Raw genomic sequence first — 13,266 nt, 5'->3', positions numbered from 1 at the left:
ATGGGGCTGAGAAAATGACACAGTAATCTATCTGGTGCATTTTCCCATTGAGGATCAACCAGGTTCAAACAATTTCAATATTGGAAATGTCTGAACATGGAAACATATACAGGAATAAAGTACATTTCAGCTGTGGGGGGTTTGTCCACTTGTGTAAACAGCATGTTGGTTTTCTTGTGAAAAAATAGTTCACTGTTCCCCTAAGCAGAGATCAGCCTACCGGATTTTGCGGTTTCCTTGCGGCCTTTCAGACTGGACAGATATGTAGCTCGTGCTGCTGAACCGAGAGGCGCTACTGGTTCTCGACACAGCGGACACGTCGCTAACATCACTGTCAGATGACTTGGCGGAGAGGTTATCTGAGCCCCGTGGATCCCTGCCGGAATGCTGAAGAGAGGAACAAACAGGTTATCGCCTTGCAGTTGTTTGGATTAGACTAAATTATTTCATACATTGTTTTTCAAGTACATTATTTAGCTTTTGAAGAGCAGCCATTCTGGCTCATTCAGAATGTGCCACGCTGCAGGATAAAGGCAAACATACTTTATGTGGTGAGAGGATTGTTTCTGCAATGCCGAGCATGAAGGTGCAGTAAAACAAGAAGTTTGCGGTAATAAACTAAGACCTCATGATATTTAATCAAATGAGTCTGTTAGACACATTAGGATTTTCAGCCTTAGTGGAAGACTACATCTGCACCGGTCTATACCTTTACATACTTTAACACGTCCTTCAACTTTTTATACTGTTCCTTGTGTTTTTTTATTTACATTTATTTTTCTCTAGTAATCCCTTAATTAACAAACATCTATATTTAGAGCTTGCTGTGAAGTAAATAAACAAAGACAAGAACAAGACATGAACATTAGACAAATGAGCTGCCCCTGAAGTTTGAAAGCACAAAGAGTTGAATGCCATAAACATAGCATATGATACATCTGAGAAGTCGAGAATCACAGGCGGTCCGCGTCAGAGCTGAGCGCAGCGCACAAGCAGCGCCCACGGACATAGTGGGATTTCGGGGTAAGGCTTAGGGTCGTTGAAAGCAGGGGGCGCGGTTGATGATGATGCTTGATCTGATTACTCGTTGAATCTTTCCTACTGTTGCCCTTTTGTCTAGCTAATAATACAATAAAATCAAATTATAAAAATACATTCTTAGTGTAATGTAAGGCATTTACACCACTGCAAAATCAAATCAAACCCAAAAGGGACCTTAGTAGAGGGAAGACCTCAGTCAAAGGAAAGAGCATATCAAAAACAAAGGCGGTGGAATGGCTGATTTTATATTCTTTTAAAGTCTTTTTAAATCCCTTACCAGACTCATAAGCGCCTACAATCGTCTTTCGGAAGCCTCAGACTGCTCCTTTGATCTCACCATGGTGTTTTCTCTCACTTCAACAGTCAGTCAGTCAAAATGTGAGGTTTAGATAAGGCAAGCCTTCTTCAAAACATTGGTAATGATGTTCTCATCATGTCCACCTGATGTGATACCCCAGTTTGTGGTTTTAGCCATTTTAAGTGGGATTGAATGTGGGTGTGTCCTAATTTAATTTATTTAAAATTGCATTTTACGGAAAGTTATAAAAATCTTTTTGTCAGTTTTAATTGTATAGTTGTATGACTTGAATCGCCCAAGATTGTTAAAATTGATATTAAATATCCATTTGATCAAATAAATTAGAAAACACGCAGGCTTCCTTTGGGTGTCCTAATTTTTTCACATGACTGCATGTGGTACGGTAATTTTTGGACTAGAAGACGATATCCCCCCCCACCCCCACCCCCATTTTGAAGTCTGCGGTTTACAGTCCGGTGCGGCTTATTTTCTATTTGGGTTCATAGGGAACACTTTAGCTAACAGCGGCGTCATAAGACTGTCGTAAGACCGTCATAACCGACATAATTACTACATGACACTTTCATGGGCATGAGTCACAGTCATAACCGACATAATTACTACATGACACTTTCATGGGCATGAGTCTTATGACGCCGCTGTCAAATAATGTGTTACTGGTTTAAAGCTTTTGGTGTAAATAACCCATAATACCGTAAGGACCGCAGCTGCTCATAGTCCAGTGCAGATTATCTATGCAGAAATGCCGTTTCTTGTCAAATTTGGTGAGTGGCGGCTTATTGTCAGGTGCACTTTATAGTCCAGAAATTTTGGTAAATTCTTCATTATAATGCATTTTTTGGCTTGTGCGACCTATACTCTGAAAATTACAGTTGTATAGTACCTAAATGCTTCACTTTCTAGGTAGGGTGCTCTTTGAGTGATGACCAGTATTGTGTTTGTTCCAAACATGCATTTTAGAAATAAGTTCAGAAAATTTACCTTTGTTTTCGATGTATTCAACACATTTTCCCATGTTTTGGAGATTTGAAGTGTAGTTTTGCAAAATTGACCGGATTTTAATGACTTTATTTGTAAAATATGGATTTTGTTTTCACACCCTAGCCCAGGGGTTCCCAACCTATTCCACTAAGGCACACTGTGGGTGCAGGATTTCATTCTTACCAAACAAGATGACAACACTTTTTCCCCAATCTGGTGTTTTACAAGTGCAATCAGTTGATTGCAGTCAGGTGTGGCTTGTTTTAGCAGAAGCCTCATTGGTTCAACTGTCTCTGCTGGATCGGCTGGAACAAAAACCAGGACCCACAGTGTGCCTTGAGGACTGGGTTGAAAACCCCTGCCCTAGCCCATAGGCTAGACACATGGAGACAGGAGATGATCATATATCAACAGCCAGTACATGCCAGAAATACCCATAGCTCCTTCAATGTTGTATTAAAACCAAGTTTGAGGACTGTTGTGCCATAGTTTCATGCTACATTTAACACCTTACACAATTCTAAGATGCACACTTTTGGAAAGTGAAAGGAAACCAAAGGAGCCGGAGAAAATCCACACAACCAAGGAAAGAACATCGGAAGGCTCAAGCTGACGGCCTCAGTGGTAAGGCGCTTTCCTCCTGGCAATACTTGTGTGTGGACGTGCATATTATTATTAATATTTCTGACATGGCCTTCAAGGAATGTTTATGGTTGAGTGTGACTAAGAATAAGTCTTTGGGAATTCTGAATGTTGTTTTGTCAATGAAGCTTCCGAGAAGGATATTATTTAACAGACAACTCATATGCTGCTCTGCTTTTTACAGCACACTGAGCACACTGGATGCCTCTAAAGTGAGAGCGTTCATAACACATACATAAAAGGAAAGCTGGGCAGAGACTCTTGAGTTTATCCCAGACACTGGGGAGACACCAGGCTGTGGCCAAGCTTTCAAAACATGTCCATGATCACTTTAGAGAGTAGTAAACACTTGCATCTGCAAACTTTCAAAGTCACGTTTCTTTACCTTACAACACTTCAGCATTTAAAGGAGGCAATTTTTTCATATACTGGACTTCAACCTCATTTGAGTCATTTAAGTTATTTCCCAAACACTTCCATCTGAATTTGGCATTCAAATTCAAGCTGCATGACTGGCTTTTTTTCCTTAAACATACCAAGTACCTTAAGGGTAACGGTTACCATGCAAATAATAAACTAAATTTTAAAAAAGTGTAGTTTATCAATACACAATTTATAATGTTCTTTCTAAATTTGCTCTGAGAGTGGTGGTTAAGGGAAAAAAAAACATTGCCAGCGACTCGGGTCTGTAATGACTGGAGCATTGACACATTTCTAATTTTTGGGTGTAAGAATTACAGTAGTTTGCATAATGTGTTTCCCATTTTAACAAGGGCAGGTAAGCATGTATGGTTGCCGGTAGATACTGTCTTGTTTCCTTGTATTTATTATTATTTATTATGATGTGAAACTGGCAATATTATGAGTCATATTCCCCCTTAAAGCTTTCGAACTCATTGGATGACGCTTCATTGAGCAGATGTACAGTGACCCTATGCATACCGCGGAAGCAAACAAACGGTTTTTTAAAGCAAAGAAGTGGAATTTTACCCAAGTCAATAACCTGCCTTGCATAAAACTGAGCATGCATTTTCACTTGCTGAAGACAAAAATAGAGGGAAAATGCTCAAAGAAGAAGCAGGAACAGAAGACAATTGCAGCAGAGGCCTGGTCTGTTTTATGATTTTTAAGTGGGAGGCACATATAAAAATTAGTTATTTGCAGATACATGCCTACTTGTTGTCAAGAGAAGACGCTTGGTTCCACTACAGAAAGAGCCGTTCAAGTCTAAACATAGGTAATGATATCATATCTTAATAACTGTATGACATTTAAAAGAATGGATGTCCAAGTTGTCATGACATGGCTTTTGGTTGCAACGGTAGCGCCGACAAAGCTTGCCAGAAGCTTCATCTCACTGTAGGGATTTTATAGGTGAACAGCACTCAATCTGATGCTATATGCTGGTAAAAAAGAATGATTTTAAAAGGATGGACAGCCACTACTTTCTACTACAAGAGGACGCTATGCAAGTGCTGATTAGTTGTTTTCAACCAGGACTAAGAGAACTTTATTCCCCAGGAGGGCTCTGTACGATGGCTGATCCCATTATGGAAGAACAATTTAGGGCTACCCCTGGGTCTTTTGACTTTGTTTTGATTTAAGAAAGATGGATTGTCACAGTTTGCTACAGCAAAGCAGCTATAGCAGGGCGTTAGCCGTTAGCTCTGTGTTTGTGTACTGTATAGCGGGGATATTTATAGGCACTCAAATACTGTATATTAGCTTAGAAGGCAAGGTAAACTGGATTTTACTTTTTTTTTTTCATACATTCATTTTCCGAGCGGCTTATCCTCATGAGGGTCACGGGGGTGCTAGAGCCAATCCCAGCTAACTATTGGCAGTAGCCGGGGTAAACCCTGAATCGGTTGCCAGCTAATTGCAGGGCACAAGGAGACGAACAACCATTCGCGCACACGCTAATACCAAGTGAAAATTTAGAGCGTTCGATCAGCCTACCATGCATGTTTTTGGGATGTGGGGGGAAACAGGAGTACCCGGAGAAAACCCACACAGGCACGGGAAGAACATGCAAACTCCACACAGGAAGGCCGGAGCTCGGGAATGAACCCTTGATCTCAGAACTGTGAGGCGGACGTGCTAACCACTCTGCCACCATGCCACCAGATTTTACTTTTTCTTCTTTGTAAATTCAGTTATCTGCTTCTTAAATTTAGTTATTTTACCGGTTGCTAAAAAACTGATAGGAGCTTATAGTGTCTGGCTCCCCCGAATGAAAAGCTGCTGCATATGTATGAGAATGCAACTTGGTGAATAAAGATATTTTTGATCAATCAAATAGTTCTTTGCAACATCTCTATGCAAATATGCCATATTAAAACATGGGCACCTGTGGCTAATCGTTAGGTGTGGCATATTTAAGGATTTTTTTCTCAAATTTTGTGAAATTTGGGCGGTGCGGCTTATAATTGGTGCACTCTGTAGTCGTGAAATTAAGCTAACTGTTCATTAATACATTTAATCTGCCTAAATGATGCTACGGCTTGGATGCAAGCTCCTACTGGGGATTCTCAAATGGGCAATGACAGTGAGACCTGGAAGGGAATTACTGGCAGGAACATTTCCCACCAGCATTGACGTGACGAGTATTAAGTATGTACTCATTAAGGATTGCCCAGAATAAACATCACATTCAAACTCAAGGCATCCATCCATACATACAGTATGTGTTGGGCTGCAGATCGATATATTACAGTCCATATATAGACATGTTTTTACCTTGTGGTAGTCCTGCTCTAGCCGTGAGTCGGAGCCTGCTCCCTGCTTGTACTTGTTCATCTTCATCTTCATCTGCCTGGTCCTCTCCTCCATGTCAATACCTAAGGTGGGAAAATTACTTGTCATGTGGAGATTAACAATGAGCAAAAACTATGCTAAGGGGAAACACTGCAGTGACGGGGTACAAGCTTCTGCTGTGCTATGACTCATGAGCTGTGACAAGGACTGATCAGATGGGACAAAGCTGAATGAACTGCTTGAAAATCATCAACATGTTAAGTAAAGAAGAAAGCTTTGTAACACATTTAAAAGTAATAATTCTTTGACAGTCATGCTCCCAGTTTTCGTTGCAAATTGGAATGAATTACTGCTAGTGTGCCTCAGATACTGGATGTACATCTCTTTTGCCACTTCACCAATTAAAATCGTACATTTCTTTTTCGCAACCTTAGATTAGCCTCCTCTTAAATCAATTTATTCTGTGGTTCATGGCTCATTATACATAAAAATACACATATTGTTTGTTTTATGATGAACTAAATACTAACATTCATAACCAACAAGCCAACTATTTCGGTCATCATGCCTGAAAAGGATTTGCACCTGCCCCTTTTCCACCCACAATGTTTATATTTTCTCACCCATAACCGCAGATGAACTCCCAAAATCTAACCACCATGAAATCATTCACTGGTCCCCCATCTGCTCTGCTGTGGTCAAAGCCTGTCTAATGGTCCTTGTCCCACTAATCACCTGTACCACTAACTCCTCCTGTATCTCTGGCATCCATCTCGAACTGCTCAAACCTCTAGCTTTAATTTCTCTTCTAAAATGAATAGAGATGTCCCGATCACGTCATTTTCAAAGTATCGGAATCGGCAAAAAAATATTGGCAATGCCTTTTATTTAATATATATATGTATGTATTGATTAAATCGTTTTCTAATTGTATTTAACGTTACAGACATAATGTTACACTCATCCAGAGTCTTTAGGTTAGGTTTAAGGTAGGGTTATCAAAAATATCCCGATAACGGCGGCAATTAATTTATTAAAAAATGTGTCACGTTAGAATATTTAATGCAATTAATGCATGCGCTGCAAGACCCTCTCACCCAGTGTCACGCTCAATCTGTAATGACGCTGTTTTACCTCTATTGAGAGATAAAAGGCAGCGCTAAGTGAGTAGAGTGAATTTTAGCAGCCTTTGGAGCCTTTTATTAATTCTGTCTAAAGCCTTGCTAACCCTCTACCTATGATTTGAAATATCATGGGTAGCAACGAGGGGAAGCAAGGTGGCAATTGATCTTTGTCGTAACACCTTAAGTTATTTCCCAACGCAGAGAAGATATAGCAATTGGTAGCACGACACACAGTCATGGTTCCACTTCCCATGGTTCCACTTCCCATCATGCATTTGGGATGGTCACAGTATCATTTACTGAAAGCTCAACAAATACACTAGATGCCAATATTTAGTCACAATATACAAAGCCACAAGTCTTTCTATCCGTGGATCCCTCTCACAGAAAGAATGTTAATAATGTAAATGCCATCTTGAGGATTTATTGTCATAATAAACAAATACAGTACTTATGTACTGTATGTTGAATGTATATATTCGTCCGAGTTTTATTCATTTTTTTCTTAATGCATTGCCAAAATGTATATGATCGGGAAATCGGGAATGATTGGAATTGAATCGGGAGCAAAAAAAAGCAATCGGATCGGGAAATATCGGGATCGGCAGATACTCATACTAAAACGATCGGGATCGGATCGGGAGCAAAAAAACATGATCGGAACAACCCTAAAAATAAATACAACCTCAACAATTTCACAGTCATCTCCTAACACCTATTCCACATTAGTGAAACCATCCTAGTCCAAGTCACCACCAGTCATTACTTCCTCCTACATCCCCTGAAATCCATTACCATCACTAACACAGTTAGTTATATGGTTCACCACATGCCTGTTTGACAGATCACCAATAGCTCCACCAACAAATACAACAATGTTCTGGCCCTCAAGGCTAAATTGCTTTTTCAATATTCTATATATTCTTTACCGTCACTAATTTAGATTATCACTCCTGCGTTGTATGTATCACATACTGCCCTGTCATTTTCTCTGCTTTGATTAGCTGCTTTTTAAAACTCAAATGAATATGAGGTTACTAAAACTGAATGTAATATAACAGAAACCATCTTCTTTAGTCCGAAATTCATGCATTGACAGTCATGCAGAAGCTCCCTATAACTGGTCCAAAATGTCAACAACATCTTGGACCTACCACGCACCTTCATGTTACATGTCAATCAAGTCACAAAAACATCAATTTTTCCAATCAGTAACAAAGCCCACGTCTATTGTTATTAATTATCATTTAAACCATCTATAGCACACCTCTATCGGAATTATCATTTAAGACATCCATCCATTTTCTGCATATGCACCTTTTTCTCATTAGTGCTGCATGTGAGCTGCAGCCTACTCCCGCTTACTCTGGGTGAATCGTAGGAAACACCCTGGATTGGTCTTTAGCTAATCGCAAATGAAATATAAATACAATTATAAACCATATGTCTAATCCCATCTACTCTCACCAATTAATAGTGCTATACATGCACATTAGACTTAGTTTACCACACATACATATTTTCGGTCTTTTTACAGTCACTGGAGTAAAAACTCTCATTTTCCTCTACAGTGGTACCTCTACATACAAAGTTAATTCGTTCCAGGACCTTGTTTGTAAGTCGAAATGGTCGTACACTGCTGGCCAAAAGTATTGGCACCCCCGCAATTCTGTCAGATAATGCTCAATTTCTCCCAGAAAATGATTGCAATTACAAATGCTTTGGTGGTACTATCTTCTCTGAACTCGTTGCTGGCCACTTTAGAAGTCTCCAGTGCTTCTTCTCAAACCATTTTCTCGTGCTTTTTGAAGTGTGTTTTGGGTCAATTGGGCCCTATATTATGCTGCAAAATTTGTTGGTAGTCTACAGACTTCATACTGCCGTGCACACGGTCAAGCAGTCCAGTGCCAAAGGCAGCAAAGCAGCCCCAAAATAGGAACCTCCGCCATGTTTGACTGTGGGGACGGTGTTCTTTTCTTTGAAGGCCTTGTTTTTTTCCTGTAAACTTTATGTTGATGCCTTTTCCCAAAAAGCTCTACTTTTGTCTCATTGAAACTCCAGCCTGGCTTTTTTATCTCTCTGGGACAGAAGTGGGGTCTTTCTGGGTATCCTACCATACAGTCCCTTTTCATTCAGACGCCGATGGATAGTACGGGTTGACACTGTTGTACCCTCGAACTGCGGGACAGTTTGAACTTGTTTGGATGTTAGACGAGGTTCTTTATCCACCATCCACACAATCTTTTATTGAAATCTCTCATCAATTTTTCTTTTCTGTCCACATCTAGGGAGATAAGACACAGTGCCATGGGCTTTACACTTATTGATGACACTGCGCACGGTGGACACAGAAACATTCAGGTCTTTGGAGATGGACTTGTAGCCTTGAGATTGCCCATGCTTCGTCACAGTTTTGCTTCTCAAGTCCTCAGACAGTTCTTTGGTCTTCTTTCTTTTCTCCATGTTCAATGTGGTACACAAAAAGACACAGGACAGAGGTTGAGTCAACTTTAATCCATTTTAGCTGGCTGCAAGTGTGATTTAGAAATTGCCACGACCTGTTGTGTGCCACAGGTAAGTAACAGGTGCTGTTAATTACACAAATTAGAGAAGCATCACATGATTTTTCAACGGGTGCCAATACTTTTGTCTGGCCCATTTTTGGAGTTTTGTGTGAAACGATAAGGATTTAACTTTTTTTTTAGATAACAGAGTTTTAATTTTACGTTGGATGTCGAAAAGATCGTGTGTCGAAGCCATCGTATGTCGAGGTACCACTGTACTTGTTTTTTCACTTGCTGTTGAGGCATCCATATATTTTGTGTTATGCAAGTTAGAATGGCTGGGCAACATTTCTACTGACAGAAGTTTCGCCTCTCAATGAAGCCTTGTCACAACTCCAGCCAATCAAATATGGCTGTCATTGCATCTCAGAGGATAAATTCAAGCGAGCTTTTCTAAATTAAATGTAACCCATATGAGTTTAACATAAAGGTATTTGGATGCATTTTTTTTTGACAATGCATTTAATATGCTGACCAGTACAGTTACAGTTAAAGTGCCCATGACAGCAAAAAGCATGTATTTTTTATATTTCACACAGTAATTTATGCTCCTGAATGAAATGGATCGCTTGTATGTGTGTGGAAGCAGTCAATTTATTTATTCAATTTATTGAATCCCACGTCATGAAAATGAGTGACTTCCTGGCGATTGTGACATCAGCCGGGTCACCATCCAACAATACAGCCATTACTATATAGCTGAAGGACTGCGGATTCAGCTGATTTTGCGGATTAATTTATTTTTTGAATCATGCCAGCCCAATGTGCTGCAGGCTTTTGTTGCTGCACCAGGGAGAGGTGTGTGCACCGCAGAGAATGGCGAAAACAAGTCCGACAACTGTGGCAACGGTGGACCGACGAGGAAGTGAGTAACCTATGTGTTTTGTATTATGTCAAATACTGGGATCATGGCACACGTTTAAATAAGGATGTGGCTTGCATTTGTGGGTAACAATACTCTCTGTCCACCGAGAAGGCCACACGGCCGACGACTGGCGGCTTGTCGCAAACCCCCCTTGGTCCTCTTTCCATGCCCGCCCACATAGTGCTTTCCTTGGCCTGGCCCCGAGCAGCCCCATGCTCTGACGTCGGCCGGTTTGTCCACCAAGAATGCGCTATTTTCGGCATTCATTCCCCTCTCTGCCTGTCCAATGGGGCCCCAGCAGAACGACGAGCCGTAACTTGCTTGCCACCTGCGGCTGGCCGATTAGTGAAGACAATCAACCCCACCACCGTGTGTGACATGAGTCGGGGTAGTTTTCTGTGATTTTTCGTTTTCGAAGGCAAGAAACAGACTTGGAAAAGCCGCTCGGTTAGGGTTAGTATGTTGGCTAGCTGTCACGCCTCCTGTGATGATTACGCTCTTTCCTCCGTCCCCGAAGCCGGGCCAGAGAAATGACAAAAGTCGGACTAACTCCGGTGGCATAAAATACCGTTGGGCAGGTTCAAGAAGTCGGCAATTTAGACAATTATGCAGTAATTTTGTGCTGTCGTACTGAATAAATTCATTTTTAATATTTCATATTCCATTTAGCACAAGACTGATATTTGTCATGACCATACAATTTATTTGGTAATCGGGGAAAAATACTTCGATGAATAGATTATCCTGTAAAAAAATTGGAGTAGAGAGATAGATTGAAACAATGATGACATTTTTCTGCTCCCTGTCGCATTTTCCTCATTCTGAATCTTCCCGCTCAATGGGCTGAATTTTAAATCAGCTGAAATCGTTACCCTGCCGACGTCATCATCCATCTGGGGACCCTAGAGCGCTATAATGACATGGCAGATTACAAGACTAATTTCTCGTCATCTGTGCTTTGCCAAATTGTTGTATATAGTAAAATCGTCTCAAAATATGAATTTAATTCACATAATGATGCTATTTAAGATTTTTTATGCTGTCACAGGCACTTTAAACACATCTATTAAAAGACAGAATAAATGAGAAAACACTGCATCTATTGAGTAAACAATGAATAAATAAATAATAATAAAAATGCATCTATTCATTTAAGTGAGGAACTGATTGTTGAGGCGATGGGATGATTTTCTCAGCTGAGGCCACAGAGTCGGACCATCGGAAACCCCCCGAAAAAAACAAAACCAAAACAAGAAGCCAGAAGCATTATGACCGGGACACATAAGGGTTCAAATGGAAGGCAAAGTGTAAAAAAAAGTGTGTGAAAAGGGCATGCCAGAGGGATTTGTTTGTCCGTGTGTGGGGAGTGGGGGGTGGCACTGCAAGCAGAAATAGAAAAAGGAGATGATGGTGAAGAAAGGACAGACCTGAGATCGTCCAATTTGGTAAGGCAGTGTCTTCTAGGATCACATCCAGAATGGACAGACACAGACAGAGGAGAGGAAGATGGATGTGAGAGGATGCAAGAAAGGGTTGAGTTGAAGATAGAGGGAGTGTGACACCACCATCGTTCTTACAGACAGGCCGCTGTTTGAATGGTCAGGGTGAAAGGAGAAACGCTGAGGGAAGGGGAGGCACACAAAACAACATAATACGATACAACAATGACAAAACAATGATCAACAGTGAACACAGAACACTCAAAACAAAAAACATACAAGAATACAAAAACTCCACTATGGGTATAAAAACAAAATTAGAGCAAGAGGGTGTGATGCTGTAAGAGGCTGAGGTAGAATCTTAGATTTCCATTACATTGCTGAAGAGGAGTGAGAATTAAGAGGGCTGTGTGCTTTAAAGGGGGGAAAAAAAGCTGTAATAAATTTGTCTTGTTAATGCACTGAACCAGACAGAAACCTGACCCCTCTGGAGTTGAAGGTGTGGGGGGAAAAGGGGATGAAAAGGTAAGTGAGAGGTTAAGTCTGTGTGAGAGTCTGTATAGGCCAACTTTGTGAAGTCTGGGGGGAAAAAGCTGTGAAAACATAAAGATACACAAACATAGAGCTACAATCAGGAAAGCGTGCAAAGGAAAGAGCACACTTGCACAAGGCATTGGGAAATTTACATGAAGTAAGATGACGAATATGACAGAGATGACAAAGCATTAACTAGAAAAGGAAAATGATGTTCCACTCCCGATGCTTTCTTTCAGGTTGTTCTTTTTGATTCATTCACACATTTTTCGCCCCTTCTCATAACCTTCTCATTCTGGGCCAGCTTCAATTCTGAAATATTCAGGGGAATATTTGATTTGCCTTCAGTGAATAAATGTGTTTGAATCAACAACCAGCGCTTGACCTCTTTTAACCACTATCTCTCCCTTTGTGTTGCAACATGGCAAAACACCAATAACCACAGGCAAGGGGAAATGGGATGAGTCTTATTCAGCCCTAATTCTTTTGGATGGTTTGACTCAAGCTAATTAAGTAGACATTTAAGGTTTACATAATAATAATAATAATATAATTCATTATTTCAAATACTTGTGATGTGTCTATGTAGCTTTCATCACTACTTCAAACTGCCCACTATTTATTAAATAACATCCCACTGTTTGTAAGAGGAATACTTCTAGTAGAAACTGCAATAAAGTTATGCAGAATAAAATGTACAAATAATGTATAATCAGTATTCATATTAATAGACGTTTTTAGACGTACACAAACTCATACTGTACATGTCAACAGTGATACGTATGGTAGCGGCGAAGTGTCAGGCGAAATGCAAAGTCCGAACAGTTTGCAAAGAGAAAAAAGCACAAATGCAAACTGCCACAAAAGGATCCCCAATTGCCAAAGCGGGACTGCAAATTGGCAAAAGCACGAACCCCGTTTGCCACAACACGAATACAAGGGGCTCACAGCACCAATGGAAAAGAAAAACACACCAATGCAACTGCCACAGTGCGAACCC

General features: G+C 40.5%; 1 protein-coding gene across 29 annotated transcripts in view; it reads right to left on the bottom strand.

The window, feature by feature from the left end:
• The window catches only part of rims2a (regulating synaptic membrane exocytosis 2a), a 253,884-nt gene that overhangs the window by 44,213 nt on the left and 196,405 nt on the right, over positions 1-13,266 (bottom strand). For 28 of the 29 annotated variants that reach the window (XM_057834860.1, XM_057834861.1, XM_057834866.1 and 25 more), the window contains 2 exons: positions 5,723-5,823; positions 221-387 (listed from right to left, as the gene is read on the bottom strand). In XM_057834860.1, coding sequence (XP_057690843.1) covers positions 221-387; positions 5,723-5,823 — 268 coding nt within the window. Of the gene's footprint in view, positions 1-220; positions 388-5,722; positions 5,824-11,720; positions 11,754-13,266 lie in introns of all 29 variants that reach the window. The other variant, XM_057834879.1, reaches the window with a different exon arrangement.

The sequence above is a fragment of the Corythoichthys intestinalis genome, chromosome 4, assembly GCF_030265065.1.
Source record: "Corythoichthys intestinalis isolate RoL2023-P3 chromosome 4, ASM3026506v1, whole genome shotgun sequence".
In the NCBI taxonomy this organism is placed as follows: domain Eukaryota; kingdom Metazoa; phylum Chordata; class Actinopteri; order Syngnathiformes; family Syngnathidae; genus Corythoichthys; species Corythoichthys intestinalis.
Note: the sequence above shows the minus strand (reverse complement) of the source record. Positions and strands in the feature narration are given on the sequence as shown.